At 41.5% G+C, this 19661-nt stretch overlaps 1 protein-coding gene across 1 annotated transcript; it reads left to right on the plus strand.

Annotated features, from left to right (window-relative positions):
• Positions 1–7053: 7053 nt before the first annotated feature.
• Positions 7054–11151, plus strand: LOC138956144 (uncharacterized). Its single transcript, XM_070327587.1, has 2 exons — positions 7054–7235; positions 9675–11151. The coding sequence occupies exons 1-2, from the start codon at positions 7098–7100 to the stop codon at positions 9930–9932; spliced, it is 396 nt and encodes a 131-aa protein (XP_070183688.1). The 5' UTR covers positions 7054–7097; the 3' UTR covers positions 9933–11151.
• The last annotated feature ends 8510 nt before the right edge of the window (positions 11152–19661 follow it).

The raw sequence follows: 19661 nt of genomic DNA on the forward strand, positions 1-19661 counted from the left end.
TGTTTTGCTGCGGAGTTATTTTTGTGACACTTGACAATGTGTCAGTCTGCCCAATTTGTTTTATTCAGCAAAATATTCCTACTCTGCGCAGAATGCATGCACACATACATTGGTTTTTTAAATTTGTGAACAAGTCAAATAATGTTTTAATTTTTTTGAATGTTGTCATTGTGCTTTTTTAATTTTTATTTTTATTTTGTGGTTCCTGATAAAAGCCTGGCGATGTGCGTGGTGACTTACACAGAAAGAATGGTATCTTTAAAGTATTGACCATTATTTTCGGGCGTGTTGTTTCTCGTCTGTTTGGACACGTCACGCGCGTTAACAATTGCATCTTTATAATGACGACGTTGCCTTTGCGTGGGAATATTTGATGGCTTCGGCACGTTTCAGCAGATTCAATGAGATTGTGATATTTCATAGCATAAGGCTACCTAATTACAATTAATTCTCAAATTCAATTTGAGAAAATGTCGACAATAAGCAAACGTGTCGTTAATGAAAGATGGAGATATAAAGCACATCGACCTTTGTCAACAATGCCGATTTTCACTCAAATATTAAAATTGGTTATGAGTCGATAATCTTGACAATGAGTTGCAAGACGTGCTCAAGCAGACATATCCAGAGAGAGATCAAATCAAATCAAATCAAATCAAATTTTATTTTACGAGGGTTGTGGCATAAGCAATATAAACGAGCTTCTTTTCAACCAGCCCTCGCCCAGAGAGGGACTATTCTAATCTTAAATACATATATATACAAACGTAAAACAATTACAAAAGATAAGCATGACAGTAAAAAATAAAAAAATAAAAAGGCAGAAAAACTATTCACAGGACTATATACACGGTGTTGAGAGAGAGAGAGAGAGAGAGAGAGAGAGAGAGAGAGAGAGAGAGAGAGAGAGAGAATTGAATTGAATTGAACTTTATTTTACAAGGATTTAGATTTAAGGCTACGCCTTTTCTTACAATCTGTCCTTGGGACGCATAGACACACAATTATATAATAAAAAATAATAAAAAAAATAAAAAATTAAAAAGTTAAAAAGTTAACCAACAATAGGAGGTCGGAAAACGTGATAATAAAGATGACGATGATGATGATGATGACGATAATGATGATGATAATGATGATGATGATGATAAAGATGAGGCATGAAGATCATACATATGTGGTTATTCATAAAATCAAATGCATACTATGCAGGTAATTATATATACAAGCTGGTGGCAATCGAACATGTAGCAATAGAGTAACAAAAATATGTTCAGAATATACAATGCACAGCATATTTTTGACGTAATACTAAGTTTGGTAAGTCAAAAGGCGTTAAACTACTCAGACATTAAGTGGTTTTTTACACATTTTTTAAAACTTTTTAATGACTTTAGGTGCTTAAAGGATGATGGAAGTGAATTCCAAACTGAAGTACCCGAAAAAGCAAGACTGGTCTTATACAGGTCAATTCGTGGAATTGGTGGGATCAAGTTGACCGACCCATATCTGTGGGTAGCTTTATTAAATAATGATGTAATGTAAATCGGCACTTTACCGTGATTCAATTTATGCATGAAAATGGCTTTGTTTAACTTGAGATGCTTTTCCAGTGGAAGAAAGTTAAGCATTTTTAATTTCATATCTGTTGAGGCATTATCCTTTACGATGAGTTTGGCCGAGCGACGATAGAGAGAGTCTAACTTTTTCAAGTGGACATCACTGCTGCCATACCAGAGCGTCGAAACATAATTAATGTGAGGCATTACATGAGCATGGTGGAACATTTCCAGAGTCCTTCTGTCGGTATATTGCTTTAACTTGGATAGGAGGAAAACGTTCTTGGCTACTTTCTTGCAAATATGCTGTATTTGTGCCTGCCACTTGAATTCACAATCAAGAATTACCCCTAAAACGCGATGCTGTTGAACTTGTTCAATTGATTGCGTACCAATAGTAAGATTTAGTTTGAGTGGAGAAATCTGATGTTTTTGTCTGGTTGCAATTACCATACTTTTAGTTTTTATTGGATGGACAAGCATAGCATTAGCACTACACCAGTTATTTACATCGTTTAAAGCTGTTTGAAGGGAGGACTCTATTACTGTAACAGACTTTCCACTTGAGTGAAGAGAAGAATCGTCAGCAAAAAAATCACTTCTTACATTACTGTCAGAAATGTGCAGTGGCAGATCATTGATATACAGACAGAACAAGATCGGCCCAAGCACTGACCCTTGAGGCACCCCGCATTTCACAGTCTCCTCAGTAGATATTTTACAGTTTAGGGCAGTATATTGAGATCTGTCCTGTAAATAGGAAGCAAAAAAGTTACACACTGAACTGTTTCTGAGATACAACTGTAATTTCTTCAGTAAAATTGAATGATCAACAAGATCAAACGCTTTTTTAAAGTCGAGAAACACAGCACCACTGATTTCAGATCGGTTTGTTGCAGACAACCAGGTGTCGCATAGCGTGGTAAGGGCGCTGTGACAAGAGTGATTTGTTCGAAAACCAGATTGAAATTGATGGAAAAGGTTTCTGCTTTCTATGTACGCGAGCAAATGTTTGTGAATATGTTTTTCCAATGGTTTGGATAAAATGGGTAATAAGGAAATGGGTCTAAAATTATTTGGGTCGGATAAATTTCAGCCTTTATGGAGTGGAATTACTTTTGCTCTTTTTAGTAAACTAGGTACAGTATTTTGCTTTATGCAGAGATTATACGCATAGGTGAGTGGCTCCACAATATATGGTAGAGCTAATTTGGCCAAGTAAGGAGGAATCTTGTCAGGACCCATGGACTTTTTATTCTCAAGGCCTTCTAGCGCCTTACCTACCTCATGCACTGCTATGTCTGGAATAGTAAAAAAATCGTCCGGTTTACATTTGTCATTGCAAAAATCATGTAATTTTGTGAGAGAGACTTCAAGGTCAGAATCAGGACTGTCGCATTTTGCAGATTCATTTAGCCTATTGGCAAGGGACAAAAAATGGTTATTAAAATCTTCAGGGGAGATGGTTGTGGCAGACCGATTTGAGTTCTGTTTAGATTTACCTAATATGTTATTAACAGCACGCCAAACAGTTGCAATATCTTTCTTGTCCTCGATTAATGTATTAAAGTAATTTGCTTTTGCTTGACGTGTTAATTCTGTCACTTTATTCCTTTGTTTCTTAAAATCAGACTTCATGTTGTTTGCTTTGTAAAAATCACGCAGGGACATGGCTTCTATAATCTGTTCCGTCAACCATGGGGGAAGAGATGGATATTTCACTCTGTGGTGACGTAGTGGGGCATGCTTATCCACTATAGCATAACATATATCTAAAAGGGCGCCTAACGCTTCGTCAGCAACAACATGATTAAACACAGAGGAAAATGGTGCTAAACTGAGATCAAAGAAGAATTTAGTTTCATCAAACGTTTTAAAGCTTCTATATTCAATAGTTGTATGGCCCTTGTGCACCGGCTTAGGTAACTTGAACGACCAAGAACAAAATACTGAACAATGGTCACTGATGCTTGAAGGTACAGTTTTCACGTTTGACACCATGGAAATATTATTAGTGTAAATGTGGTCAATCAACGTTGATGTTGTATCAGTCAATCTGGTTGAGGTGTTCACAAGTTGATGGAATCCAAAGAGAGATGTAACTGAGCGCCAGGCTGTCTGGGTTTTATGCAAGTCTATGTTAAAATCACCAAGTAACAAAACATTGCGATTATTACATTTGATGTTATCCATCAAATCAATAAGATCGTCAGACCAAGCTGAATTGGATGCGGGATTTCTATATACAAAACCGAGGAGAAAAGAATTCGAATTCTTATAAGAAATTTCAAGCCAAAGGCATTCAATACTTTTCACTTCCAGATCAGCCCTGCGCTTAACAAACTTTGCAATGGAATCATGGACATAAACAGCAAGACCAGTATGTTGTACTTCCATACTGTCGCGTCGGATAACAGAATAGTGAGGTATCCGCAACATATCATCACAGATGCGTGAGTCCAGCCTAGTCTCTGAAATCCCAAACAAATGGGTTATGGGAGAATGTTGATTTAATAACACGCAGAGATCAGGAATTTTGTTCAAGAGATGATAAATGTTTAAGTGTCCGATATTCAGTCCTGCGGCTGGAGCTAGTGCCGACATGCTTATAAATGTTAAGAGTACACACAGAAGCAGACACAATCCGCACACACTGGACGTTGTAGAGTGAAAGTTCAAGATTTGCTAGAAAAGGCAAAGTCCTTGTCGTCTACGAATTACACAATAGAGTTCTAAACAATGTGCTACGACGGGTCGATCAGACGATATGGAGAAGTGCTAGAACCGAAGGGAAGGAAACACACTCTTTCCTCAGTGTCCACGTCACGTCACACAGACAGGCAGTCCGAGTACAACGCAAGGCACAACTAGAAACACAGGTATAGTCACTGCACAAGGTGCAAAAACGCTTCGAACTTTATCGTAAGATTTTAAGCGTAACACAAGCTCTAGGTTGTATAACACTACAAGAAAATTGAACCAAATAATGTTTGTCCAAGGCGACCCGGCGATCGCGCTTACACACACACACACATACACATACACATACACATGCACTCACGCACAGACACACATACATACACACACACACACACACACTAGTTGCTGCATTTGATGCTGTTTGTGACTATGCACGGAGCAGATACAACGCTCAATACTGTTAAACAAACTGAAATATTCCGACCAGTCCGAAGGTCACCTAACTTACACAGCCTTCAGTTTTAAGCTTTTAACACATCAGCTGAGTTGAAATTAAATTCAGCAGCTGAACTGCATTTGCACTGAGCTGTGACGACAGGTGCGGCAGTTGGACACGGTCAGCAGACTGGCTGTAGACAGGTGGGTGTCCGGGGGGAGGGACCGCAAACTGCTGATGACTGGTAGGGCGAATTTGCGGACAGGGGCGAATGGGCGGCGCAATTGCGCTGCTTGCGTATTGCCAAATTGGTTGCGTTGGCGTGGTCACTGCATGCGCCAGTTGACCGACAGACTCTCGTGTAGACTGGGTGGGCGGGTAAGTAAATGGAGGGGGCAGGTTAACAGGGGTACGGGTGGGAATAAGTGAAGGGTAGTGGTGGGAGGACGGCGGGGGTGGAGGTGGTGGAGGGTAGGAGTGGGAATGGTGGTTTGGGATGGAGCGTGCACCCGTGTCCTCATTAGAGTGTCTGTGTGGAGGCTGCTTGCGACGAGAAAGGTCTCGGTTGTCCTTGTCATGGTTCTTTGCTTGATGAGCGTCATCGCTGGAGCGGCGGTCCTCTTTCAAGTTGGGTGTGTCGGCATATTTGATGTTAATAGCCAGTTTGGCAGTGCCCTTTGCGCTGGGGTGAATATGATCGCTGTAGAGCGCCAATCTCGGTGCACCACTGCTCGCAGTGAAGCTGCTGGAGTTGTCTACAAAGACAGCATCAAGACGTCGGCAGGCAGCTTCCAGGTTTCTATTTGAGGGAAGGATGGAGTTGTTGAAAGTGTGTCGACCTTTTGCTGGCAGGATGGAGCTGAGACAGACTCTGGCATTAGGAAAGGCTTTGCGGCACAGTCCAATTATGTCGGCCCACTCTTTCTCCGACACAGGTCCCATCTTGCAACTGTTGACGCCAACATGAACAGTCACACGATTCACTGCTGCTTGAGGAGATGTGGCATTGCCGTGCAGCCATTTGCACAGGTCATACACTGTCATACCAGACACGCATACTTTTTGCAGAATCTCACCCTTTGGTGCCAGTCGTTGTGGGTCGACATGCTCGATGACAGAATCGCCGATCAAGAGCATGGTTGACTGGCCGGCAACCGAAAGAGTGGACAATGTTTCTTGGGGTGATGTTGGTTTCTGTCTGTCCACACATTCAGCAGGGTTTTCCTTAAGTGGGTGGACCGACTGGGACTGGGAGAGTGTGGACTCGCTGGGGGAGTTGTCGGATAGGGCGGCAAAGGAGTTAGTGGTGGGGACAGCATACATGAGAGGAGGGGAGGGAGGAATAGCGCTCCCAACATAGCGAGGGCTTTGTTGCACACAGTTCTCTGTTGCAGAGAGTTGGCAAGGGGGAAGTGTGGTCCGGGTGGCATTGCCATTGGCAGCAGTTACAGTTTGAACTGCTTGAGAGTAGCTTTTCTTTGATTTAACCTCACGGCGCGCTTCCTGCAACTGGCATTTTATGCTAACATTTTCTTTTTCGAGACAGGTCACTTTGTTTTTTAGGACTGACAGTTCCTCTGCCTGTTTCTCGAATTTCTCTGAAAAGTTTCTCATCAGAGTGTTTTTTACTTGCATCTTAGCGTCTTCGATTTGACTTAGAGAGAGAGAGAGAGAGAGAGAGAGAGAGAGAGAGAGAGAGAGAGAGAGAGAGAGAGAGAGAGAGAGAGAGAGAGAGAAACAGAAACAGACAGACAGACAGACAGACAGGCAAACAGACAGATAGGCAAACCGACAGCCGGTTTTCAATAGTCTTTTATCAATTAACCACGCGAGGTGGCAATAACCAAACTGATGTGAGAAGAGGTACAGAGACGTCATTTCACATGATTTCAAAAACCACTAAAATTATGCGAAAATGCAAGAAAGAAGACACAAATAAAAGGAGACAAAGGCATTGCCTTCCCCGGGCTACAGACTCATTCCACTTTCACCTTTGGGATTTCATCTCAAGAATCACGAAACGTAGGCTAGCTTCCTCCTCATGTTAACCGTCTGGTCAGCGACCTATACACACATGACCCCGCACTTAAGAGCTTCATTCAATGTGAACACTCTCCAACAGTCAATGTCCTTGCTGTTTAATGCGCAGAGTGGGAATTCTTTGTTAAATCTCATTTCGAAACTGACACAATAACCATCATGCGAATGTAATGTCCCCAAACGGATTCCACATCTGCAAAGGTCGAAGCCAGGCGGTTGACTTTTGGCATGACAGTGTTGCTCTTTTTTTGTGGAAAAGTTCTGGGAATTTTATCACGATCATCCATAGTGCGGAATAACATTTATATTTTGTTTTCGATTTTGTTTGTTTGCTTTCAGATTCAAGAACTTCTGAAGTTAAAATGGACAAGAACATCAGCCTGTCTATTGTACTCTTCGTGATGACCGCCGTCATAGCAACAGTGACGTCGTTTGGCCGTATCAACGGAAACACCCTTGGAGGTTTCGGTGATGGGGACAACGTCGACAGGAAGTTTCAGGTTTGTGAGTTTCATCTTGTCTCCACCAGGAAACCATTTGGGAAACCTGTTCTGGCTGATTTGACTTTCAGACGGGTAGTATAGGTGACATTTGCTGTACCGGAACATAAGTGCTGTTCATACATGGCACAGTTTCAACCAACTTTCCACTAACTTTTACAGGAGACCTTTGTCACTACCAAGTCAGTTGAAAATCCCAGCCCGTGTTAACAGCGCTAACGCTCAGATTAGTTTTAAGTAACATTTCTCAACTGACTCTTCGGTTGCAGTCGTTGTTCCCGGCCAGACCTAACCCATTTGGCAAGCGCCATAATAAACGTCTGCCGCTAGCCGCTTGCAAATCGCTGAAGAGTCGAGCAGCCCTCGACAGCAGCGCTCGCCTGAGTTTTCAAGTCGCTGCTAAATCTGAACTAAATAGGAAATAAATCGTCCGTTTCGTTCACATGCCAGACTTTCCGCCAACTTGGGTTGGGCGACTTGTGAGCGACTTCAAACCAAGTGAAGTTGGGTGGAACAAGAAATTCCTCCGAGGTAGGAAAAACACCCCCGTTGGTCAAAGGGAAATAACCATTCTCACTGCCACCAACTGAGAAGGTTATTTCCCTTTGACCATGAATATGTCCCTCTATAAGTCCTTGTAGAATCTTAATCCACCAATAACTCCCTAACCGTGTGTTTGACTGGTCCCAATTTTTGTAAGGACCGTCTCAGGAATGTATAGAACCTGTTCACCAAGTTTGGTGACGATCGGTCCGTTCATTCTTGAGATCTATATGCGAACACAAACACACAAACACACAAACACATCGACCGAAACCTATACACACCCCTATACCGGGGGTGTAAAAATTGGTTGAAAGTTTGCCAAGTGGACAGCAGTTTAGACGCATGCGCAATGATATACTCCAAACGTTCAGTAACTAGGAAAATTCATTCAATGAACGTGAAGAGTGGGATCGGTTTATGCTTCACACCAAACACCGAACTCTTTACCTCTTCGGGTCATACGAGACAGTTATTGTAGGTATACCTTTTTACATTTATTACATTTAGTCAAGTTTTGACTAAATGTTTTAACATAGATGGGGTAATCGAGACGAGGCTCGTGGTGTATGTGTGTGTGTGTGTGTGTGTGTGTGTGTGTGTGTGTGTGTGTGTGTGTGTGTGTGTGTGTGTGTGTGTGTGTGTGTGTGTGTGTGTGTGTGTGTGTGTGTGTGTGTGTATGTGTGTAGAGCGATTCAGAGTAAACTACTGGACCGATCTTTATGAAATTTTTCATGAGAGTTCCTGGGTATGATATCCCCAGACGTTTTTGTTTTCATTTTTTCGATAAATGTCTTTGATGACGTCATATCCGGCATTTTGTAAAAGTTGAGGCGGCACTGTCACACCCTCTTTTTTCAATCAAATTGATTGAAATTTTGGCCAAGCTATCTTCGACACAGGCCGGACTTTGGTATTGCATTTCAGCGTGGAGGCTTAAAAATTAATTATTGACTTTGGTCATTAAAAATCTGAAAATTGTAATTAAAATTATGTTTTTATAAAACGATCCAAAATTACGTTTATCGTATTCTTCATCATTTTCTCATTCCAAAAACATATAAATATGTTATATTCGGATTAAAAACAAGCTCTGAAAATTAAAAATATAAAAATTATGCTTAAATTAAATATTCCGAAATCGATTTAGAAACAATGTCATCTTATTCCTTGTCGGTTCTTGATTCCAAAAACATATGATATGTTTGGATTAAAAACACGTTCAGAGAGTTAAAAAGAATAGAGATATAGAAAAGCGTGCTATCTTCCTCAGCGCAACCGCTACCACGCTTTTCTGGATTGTTAATTTCACTGCCTTTGCCACGAGCGGTGGACAGACGATGCTACGAGTGTACGGTCTTGCGGAAAAAATGCAATGCGTTCAGTTTCATTCTGTGAGTTCGACTGAGCTTGACTAAATGTTGTATTTTCGCCTTACGCGACTTGTTATGTCTTCGTTCGAGTAGTCGTGTAAATCTGTCAAAATATCCAAATACCGTGACAGTCTTTGAAGCGCTTTACAAATGAAAATGTCAACCTTTAGGAAAACATGCACACTTTGCCATTCGTTTTTCCCAATAAATACACCCTCTGCATGAACACTTTGTCATATTAGAACACAATTTTTCTGGTATCAAATATATTTCAAGCTCTTTGCTTGTATGTTCAGCAATGGTTTCCAGTGGAACATTTCAATTCCAGCTCTGTGAATAACATTTACTATTATTTTGTTCTTTTCCGGTCAACATTTTCTTAGGATAAAAACTTATTTATAAGCATTTAGTGTACTCATTGTTTTATTCTCATTCGTGTTTTTACAAAGCCGTGGAATCTAGTATACAACACGGAGCACATCATAACATATTCTAACACCCACACCCCTGGTATGATCCACAGAGCTGGCTGGACAAGCGTGGATTCGGGCAGCCGTCCAACGGCTTTGGGGGCGGCGTAGGCAACGATTACCGCTACTTCAACTGGAAGGACTACCTGGCCAATGACGGCATCTCCAAAAGACAGCTCAACTACGGACCCAGAAGCTTCGGCAACTTCCAGAAGTACTTCACCAATGGCCTACAAGACTGGAGGAGCACCTACTCTGGCATGAAGAAGCGGGAGGCTTCCAAAGAGCCCGCTCAGCAGCCTTCCGCCTGAACCGCTGGAGCTCGATGATGTGCTTTTTGTCGATGGTCACGGTGACTCGATTTTTAGCGCTTTTCGGGATTTTTTTCTGTATTTCTGTCAGATTTTGCGGTCGCCTCTCAGCACGTACATGATCACGGTGACAGTTTAGTGTTTTTTGTTGCTGTGCTTTTCTTGCTCGCCTTTGACGTAAGAAGAAGGGCGACGTCCCCCTTTGTGTGTGTATTTTTGGATTTTGTCTTTCTACTGTTATCTCGCTCACTCTTAGACATTATGCGCATACGGGTGGAGAGAGAAGAATGCTAACTTTTTGTTTGGTTTCTGGTTGTGTTTTCTTAAATAGGTTTTGTTCAAAGAGTTATGTTCGGTAAATGATTGTCTGGTTTGGTATTTCTATTGAAAACGTTGTCTTATCCATTCTCTTTCACCTTTTTGTCTTTCATTTTGTTTTGCTTTTCTTATGTCTTCTTCGAAGGAATCGGCTGAAGTTAAGGACAAACATAATCTGCTTATAATGTGTTGGTATTTTCCTCGTCTCTTTGATTTTTTTTAGCATGCTGACGATGACATAGTGAGAGTGTAAGAATAGTCTTTTAGTTGACGAAAAGGACTGGTTATTTTTAATTCAAGTTGTATATTGTATTTCGCACTTCGTGTACAAACACTTTAGACACAAAAGTATATATACTTTAGTCGATGCTCTTTTTTTTAATCACAAGAATTGTGTTTGACCCATGCCAGGTTACAATTTTTTCAATTAGAAATGCTATCTATTATCTCGAATTGTATATAGAGGTGTTTGTGAAGGCGGAAAAGATGGATGTGTCAAAAGTACTGATGACATTATAGACACTGACGCACAGAATAGTATTACTGACGTTTGCTTATTTTTAAGCCAGGTGCGGGGTGCTTTCCATAACTATCATTTCCTTTAATATTTATTACGAAAACCTCTCATGTCATCTTCAGTATCAGTTTAGCCTCGTTTCGTGACAACGCTAAAAATTGGCCTTTCTGTACAAATGTGATAATGAGAACATAGCAGAAACTGATTTACAAATTGATTATAGACATATAGTGGAATGTAAATAAGAAATAACTAAGTGAATGTCATGTTGTATCGTCATTGCTCAACACCTATTTATTTTTCTTTCTTTGTTGCCGTGAACATCTTCAAAATGACCTTGTGATTAAAAGTAAAGATATTTTTGGTGCTGTGTACCTTCTTTTAGAGTATTGGTTTCTTTAGCGATTCGTTTGTTGTTTGGCTAACATGTGTGTCTCTCGGTCTATGGCTACCTGCTTATCTGCCTCGCCCCCGACCCCCCTCTCTCTGTCTCTGTCTCTGTCTCTGTTTGTCTCTCTCTCTCTCTCTCTCTCTCTCTCTTGCTCTCTCTCTCTCTCTCTCTTTCTCTCTCTTTCTCTCTCTCTCAATTTTTCTCTGGATTGGAGAGAGAGAGAGAGAGAGAGAGAGAGAGAGAGAGAGACAGAGACAGAGACAGAGACAGAGACAGAGACACAGAGACACAGAGACACAGAGACACAGAGACAGAGATAGAGTATTTCCGTGGTTGTATACACTATTAACTGATGTGTTCCACTTTTGAACACACATTTTGTAAATAGTTGTGAACATTGTGTGAGATAGTATGTATAATTCTACTAGCAAAAGTAGCACACATTGTATACGGCATTTAATGTTTACCATGTGTTCTACTTTTGCTGGTAGCATTTATATCACACAGTGTTCACCGCTAGTTACAAACAGTGTGTTCAAAAATGGAACACTTCAGTTTACAGTGTACTTTTGTATATTCAAATGATATCGAGAATGACATGCATTTCGCACGCCTCACCTGTCTCTACAGCCACGGAAATGTGTTCAAGACAGTATCTCTTATTAGCCGTATTGTAGTCTCACAGGTCTTTTTTGTAATGTGTCTCTGTTTCATTGCCTCGGTTTACTTGTGTCACTCTCTGTCTGTCTATAGCTCTCTCTTTCTATCTTTATTACACACACACACACACACACACACACACACACACACACACACACACACACACACACACACACATAGAAACACAAATAAAACACACCTAGAAACACACACACACACACACACACACACACACACACGCACACACACATGGAAACACACACACACACACACACACACACACACACACACACACACACACGCACACATAGAAACACACACACACACACACACACACAAGCGCGCGTACACACACATAAAAACACACAGACACGCACATGCACACACACAGACACACACACACACGCACGCACACACACTCACACACACACACACGTACACACACACACACACACACACACACACACACACACACACACACACACACACACATAATCAATCCCGAATAGTCCTTCGGATGAGACGAAAAACCGAGGTCCCTTCGTGTACACTATATTGGGGTGTGCACGTTAAAGATCCCACTATTGACAAAAGGGTCTTTCCTGACAAAATTGTATAGGCATAGATAAAAAATGTCCACCAAAATACCCGTGTGACTTGGAATAATAGGCCGTGAAAAGTAGGATATGCGCCGAAATGGCTGCGATCTGCTGGTCGATGTGAATGCGTGATGTATTGTGTAAAAAAAAATCCATCTCACACGGCATAAATAGATCCCTGCGCCTTGAGTCCGAGTCTGGAGATACGCGCGCGATATAAGACTTCATGCAAAATGTCAAATAAGCATGTTCCTTCGTCGCGGTAAATTGCAAAAACTTTAACTCTAACTTGTGTTTTCCTGTGTGTGAACGTGATGTTTATGAATCAAAGGCCCAACAAAATTCAACAACAAAAAAGTATTGTAAAGATGAGTTTTATGTGGATGCTTACAAACATCAGTTGTTGTCTAGTCTTTCTTATGAAAGCTTGTGTGCTCCGAGAGAGTAAAGTAAAGAACATTTAAACAAGTCGCGTAAGGCGAAATTACTACATTTAGTCAAGCTGTGGAACTCACAGAATGAAACTGAACGAACTGCATTTTTTCACAATGACCGTAGACCGCCGCTTGTGCATAACGGAGTGAAACTGACGAGCCTGTTCAGCGCGGTAGTGGTTTCGCTGTGCTGCATAGCACGCTTTTCTGTACCTCTCTTCGTTTTAATTTTCTGAGCGTGTTTTTAATCCAAACATATCATATCTATATGTTTTTGGAATCAGGAACCGACAAGGAATAAGATGACATTGTTTTTAAATTGATTTCGGAAATTTAATTTTGATCATAATTTTTATATTTTTAATTTTTAGAGCTTGTTTTTAATCCAATAATAACATATGTATATATGTTTTTGGAATCAGGAAATGATGTAGAATAAGATGAACGTGAATTTGGATCGTTTTATATAAAAAAAAATTATTACAATTTTCAGATTATTAATGACCAAAGTCATTAATTAATTTTTAAGCCACCAAGCTGAAATGCAATACCGAAGTCCGGCATTCGTCGAACATTGCTTTACAAAAAAGTCAATCAATTTGATTGAAAAATGAGGGTGTGACAGTGCCGCCTCAACTTTTACAAAAAGCCGGATATGACGTCATCAAAAGTAGTTATCCAAAAAAAGAAAAAAACGTCCCAGGAACCCTCATGTCAAATTTCATAAAGATCGGTCCAGTCGTTTGGTCTGAATCGCTCTACACACACACACGCACAGACACACACAGACACACACACACACACACACACTCACACACACACACACACACATACACCACACACACACACCACGACACTCGTCTCGATTCCCCCTCTATGTTAAAACATTTAGTCAAAACTTGACTAAATGTAAAAACAAAACAAAAACAAAACAAAAACTCTAACTTGTCTGTTTCTTTCTTTAGTCTGTTGTTATAAGCCTACTTGGTATATATTATTTTTACTTTCATAAAAAATCTTTTTTAATTTTTTTTTAAAAAGTCTTCTAATATTCATTTGATCCAAGAAGAGATAATTTCTTTATATTAGATTCTGTTGATCTCTTTGTGTTCAAAGTTCTACATCCGGGCATGTAAACTTTCAGTCACGAAACAGTAAAATAATAACTGGTCAAGTAAAATCACAACACAAACAATGTTTTCATTGTTTTCAAGGTTTCTGCAGTTTCTTTCTTTCTTTCTTTCTTCCTTCCTTTATTTGTTTCTTTCTATTCTTACGTTTGTTCATTCTTAAGTATGTTTTCTCAACATGTTTGTTTTGAGTGTTTTTGCATGTCTGTATAGTTACAATATTTCTCGAGTGTCACTGGGGAAAATAGGAGCTCTTACCCTAACCTGTCAAACAAGAAAGCATGCTAATAGTTGCATTTCTCTGACAGGTTGCAATCGTAAGCGGTTTATGCAGGCGTGCACTTCTGGAAGTGTCACTTTTGAGCACCCACACAAGCATCCACGCACACACGCTAGCTCGCACACACACACACACACACGCTAGCTCGCCAATAATATACCAGCTGACACGGTTGTACATTTCATGCACGGTATTTTCAACCTCAAAAACACAAAATGTCAGGTTAAAGCCTCTTCAACTGTGCTCAACTCATCCCAAGACAGCTTCTGACCAAAACCTCCACCCTTATATGTTAAGCATCAGTCAAGTTAAGATTAGTCTAGTTTCGCCTCTTGATTGTCTTCGTCATAAAAACAGGTCTCTTGTACGTTCAATTCTGTGTTTGAGTTACGTTCTTGCCATATGTTGCGCAACCTTTGTCACAATTTCCACACGAATGGCATGGCCTCCGACCACAGGCGAAGGTATCGTCCACTGGTACAAGGCACGTCACTCACCTTCGAGTCTTCTGTGTTCTTGGAGTCGCTTCCTGGGGAAAAATATTGTTCAAGACGGTTTGCCTCTTCCTACAGTCTGTGTAAGGTCAAATAAATACAGTTGAATGATTGTTTGAACTGCATGTACCTTTAATTTTCAGCTTCTGTCCGCTGCAGGTTGTTATTAACCATCATTTGGACGAATCTTCGTTTGCGAGCCGCCAGGTTCCACCTTGCGTCAAATCATGCATCCGGCACCGAATATGCATACCAGCGCTCATTGGTTAATAACAGGATATTCGATGATTATTTTCCCGTGGGTAGCTTCCCTTTGCTGCACAATATTTACATATGTTTTACACCAATGAGCGCTGGTATGCATATTCGGTGCCGGATGCATGATTTGACGCAAGGTGGAACCTGGCGGCTCGCAAACGAAGATTCGTCCAAATGATGGTTAATAACAACCTGCAGCGGACGGAAGCTGAAAATTAAAGGTACATACAGTTCAAACAATCATTCAACTGTATTTATTTGACCTTACACAGACTGTAGGAAGAGGCAAACCATCTTGAACAATATTTTTCCCCAGGAAGCGACTCCAAGAACACAGAAGACTCGAAGGTGAGTGACGAACCTTAATTAACTTGTAGTCTTTCTGTGATAGTAGTAGTCCAGTGGACGATACCTTCGCCTGTGCTCCGACAAGGACACAGTTCACGTGGGAGATACTCAGTTTTGCAAACTACACACATTATATATAGCCCAACACAAAAAGCATATAATCCAACATTTATTTTTCATGAATCCCAAACCAATTTCGTGTTTTTCAGTTCTGATGCTGCAGTGCCCAAAACCTATGAGAAAGGCGGTAACGTTGTCGGATTAAATGATACAGGAAAGATCACAAGAGACAATGACAGATATAAAACCAATATCGAGAGTGAAAGGGAGAGGACATAAGAAGAATAAAGGCCGGAAATATCGGGCAAAAAGAAAATGAAAATACTTGAAAAATAGCACTACAAAGGCAATCCATCGCAACCAATGATCCATTCATCCTTTCCCGCCATTTTTGTCAGCAACTGTCACGCTCAATGTAATAAGACAGGAAGGGATGTATCCTTGCAAACATCACGCGAAATGCACGCATCCTTAACCCGAAGGAGGAACCAAAGCAGCGACGCCCTCTAGCGAGATCGATGACGTCCTACGCCTGTAATCAGGTTAGACTGAAGAGCGCCGCCTGCCGGGACAATTGAATCCCAGTTGTCTCCCTTCGATCGATCTTTCGCTTGCTTTGCTGTGAGGGTTACTTCCCTTTACTCGCAACTTCCTGGCTTTCAAGGGAAATTTGTCGCACCGGTGATAGTTTTGAGCGGCGCTAGCGGGTTGGAGCTCGGTCGTCTGCGGAAATCCACACGATGAAAATGATTTTCGAGGTTTTTGTTTTGCAGCTGCTAGGTTTTGAGCAGCAAGTCTGTAGCTTGTGTTGACAAGACATACCGTTTTTTCCCTGTTCATTTGTTCTACCTATTTTCTTATATAGAGCCCAGCCTCCATAACTGTATCACAAATAGACCACAGGGTCTGGCTCCATAAGAAGCCTAGAAAATGAGTTCCGTTGTCTCGAAAAGGGTACAATGATTTGACATCAAATTGTCTCATGACATGGTATGTGTTGTCAGAAACAAAAATGTTCTCACATTTAGTATTGCACATTCTCTGGAAAATTGCAACATAAGGGAGGGATAATCGCCCAGTGTCAGTCACAAACAGACAGTTGAAACTATGGATGCTGAGGAGTTTGCCTTGACGATGCTGTCATTTGCTTGCCTCCTTCATGGGGTTTACAAAGTTAAAAAAAAGTTCTGGTTTGCGGCATTCTGCCTCGCTTCATGCCAACCGCCGATTACATAAGACATAGACATAAGACATAAGACTTTATTTCAACCATGTGCAGTACACTAGGGACATGTTTTGGCCAGAGTACAATCAATCAATCCATACACGCCCTTCCAAACATCGCTTGCAATCTCAGTCACACACACGCTCACGCACGCCCGCATACATTCCCCACACAAAACCCACAACAGCACACACGCGCAAACATGCTCCTCCTTAACAAAACGTGTTTAACCATCAATTGTACATAATTATGCGTAAGATAAATAGTATAGAAGTATTAGTAAGAATTATATATGTATCAGACATCAGTTATGACGACAATAACTAAAATCACAAATACTTAATAATTTTAAAACCAAAACATTTATTACGATACTACACTGGGTAGGTGAACTTTAAGAAATAAGGTATTTAGAGGCTTGACGGCTGTGTCTCACAACAAAATACCAGGACATAAACCTTGAGTAAAAGCTCAATTTTAACTAAGAACAGCAGTTAGAGGACTTAAGGAGCCAGGACACGCGCTGCACTTGGATAAAAACTGTCTCTGAAACGCGTGGTGCGTGTCCTGATCGAGCGAAAACGCCTGCCCGAGGGTAGGGGCCGGAACAACTTGTAAGCAGGGTGCGAGTTGTCTGCCAGAATCTTTTTGACCTTCTGAGCGCTTCGGGGTGTGTATATGGAGGCAATGGAGGGAAGCTCGCAACCCACAATCTTGGAAGCTGTTCGTACAACTCTGCTTAGGTTGATCCACAGAACTTATATTTGATCTGCTCTGCCTCAGTAGCCCTACTGAACCAGACAGTGATGGAGACAGACAAGATGCTTTCAATCGTAGCCCTATAGAATTTGTTTGTTTGTTTATTTGTTGCTTAACGTCCAGCCGACTACGCAGAGCCATATCAGGACGAGGAAGGGGGGGATGAAGGGGGCCACTTGTCAAGCGATTCCTGTTTACAAATGCACTAACCCATTACTTGTGTCCCAGCAGGCTTTAGTAAAACTAAATTAATACCTACTGGAAGATTACCAGTTTCCAGTATGTTAAAATAGGCTTAACCTATCTACTGCTGGACTTACATCAGAACACTAACAGATTAAACTATACATGAATCGTGAGACAAGCGGCAAGAGAAGAGATTTTTGGAAAAAATACAGGTGAATGAGCAAGAAGGCAGAAAAAAGAAAAGAATTCATGAAGAAAAGAATTCATGAAGAAAAAGAGAGCATGACAGGAAAGAGGAACCAAAAATCTACCTAACAGCAAACTAGAAAGCTCCTGCGGTTCCAAAAACAGGAGGGGCCTTTAATTTCATAACCGCAGTGCCCCACTGCGGGAAGCCCTATAGAACTGGATTAAGATTTCTTGCTTCAAGCCGATTTTTTTAACTGGCGTAGAAAGTAAATGCGCTGCTGGGCCTTTTTGATTATTTGATTTGAGTTTAGCTCCCACGTGAGGGTATTAGAAAGAGTGGTGCCCAGAAATTTGAAGTGTTCGACAGTGTCGACATTTTGATTTTTGATTGATAGAGGAGTCAGAGGGGTCTTTTTTTTCCTGAAATCTACAATCATTTCTTTAGTCGTTTGAACATTAAGTTGTAGGTTGTGAGCATCGCACCAGTCGACCATAGCCCTAACCTCTTCTCTATAAGCAGACTCGTCAGAGTTGCGAATTAGTCCCTCAATAGTTGTGTCATCAGAAAACTTTAAAAATAAGACAGAATCATGGTTTGAAACGCAGTCATTAGTAAAAAGGGTGAACAAAAGAGATGACAGCACGCAGCCTTGTGGAGCACCTGTGTTCAGTGTGAGTGGGACAGAGAACATGTTATTAATCTTGACAACCTGAGTTCTATTTAACAGAAAGTCTAGTGTCCATTTACACAATGTATCAGGAACCTTGAGTTTTTGCAACTTTTCAAACAGCTGGTATGGCACAATGGTGTTGAATGCAGAGCTGAAGTCCAGAAAAAGTATGCGGGCATACGAGTTGGCAGATTCAAGGTGCTGAAGGACTGAGTGCAATGCTAAAGCTACTGCGTCGTCCACAGATCTATTGGTCCGATAAGCAAATTGTAGCGGGTCTAATACATGGTCGGTAGCTGTCTTAATGTACTTCAGTACAAACCGTTCAAAGACTTTCATCACCACTGACGTCAGAGCATCGCGGGGCTTATCGACCACAATGAAGCAACGCTATCACGCCTGGGCTCAAGATATTAACGCCAGGCGGGTGGAACACAGTGCTGACTTGCATTACGTTACGGTTTGTTGCCATGGCAAGTTTCAATTTCAGGAGGTGAACAGAGGCTTGTTTGCGGCCGACGGCGTACATTTGTCTCAACAGGGCAGCTACTTGATGTACAAATCGGTACGGGGCGCACTTATTGCGGCCAGCAAACGCTTGGGGGCCATCGGCGCTGCTAATTAACAAAGCTTTCTGTGCAGGCGTGCATGCAGAGAGCAAGAGCACCATGCATGCACGCGACGCGCTGACAGCAGCTTAGCAAGGCGCTTTGTTGCAGTGCAGACTACCAGACTCTCGCAGCAGCACTGGCCCCTGCGTCCAGCGACCTTCTTTCAGACAGTTTACACGGTGGAGGCTCAGACCTGCGGCTATTTTTAGCCAGGGCTACACCTGATATTTCGTGTGGCGTTGCAGGGGCGATAGACGCTTGGGGCGTCTGAAGCCATCGCCACTGTGTTGTTTGTAATAGTATTTTTGTCCTTATGTTAACCCACCCATCACCCCCCCCCCCCTCTCCCTTCCCCCGATTTCCCATAGTAAAGAAATGTATGTAATCACTTTGCACTTGTCTCTGTTTTAAAATCATCACTGGTTCTGCACCTTCATATCTGTCTGAACTCGTAAACCTGTACGTCCCTTCCAGATCGCTGCGCTCTGCCGCTGACACTCGAATGTTCCGAATTCCAACAAACAAACAAAAAAGTACATGGACAACGCGCATTTTCATTTGCTGCTGTTAAAACATGGAACTCCCTTCCTTATTCTGTC

This window comes from Littorina saxatilis, unplaced genomic scaffold, assembly GCF_037325665.1.
Source record: "Littorina saxatilis isolate snail1 unplaced genomic scaffold, US_GU_Lsax_2.0 scaffold_306, whole genome shotgun sequence".
NCBI classification, from domain to species: domain Eukaryota; kingdom Metazoa; phylum Mollusca; class Gastropoda; order Littorinimorpha; family Littorinidae; genus Littorina; species Littorina saxatilis.

Bases quoted from the DNA above. Each gene is read 5' to 3' on its own strand.
- LOC138956144 (XM_070327587.1), top strand. From the start codon at position 7,098: ATGGACAAGAACATCAGCCTGTCTATTGTACTCTTCGTGATGACCGCC. The intron at 7,236-9,674 runs GTTTGTGAGTTT...TATGATCCACAG, and splicing joins ACGTCGACAGGAAGTTTCAG to AGCTGGCTGGACAAGCGTGG.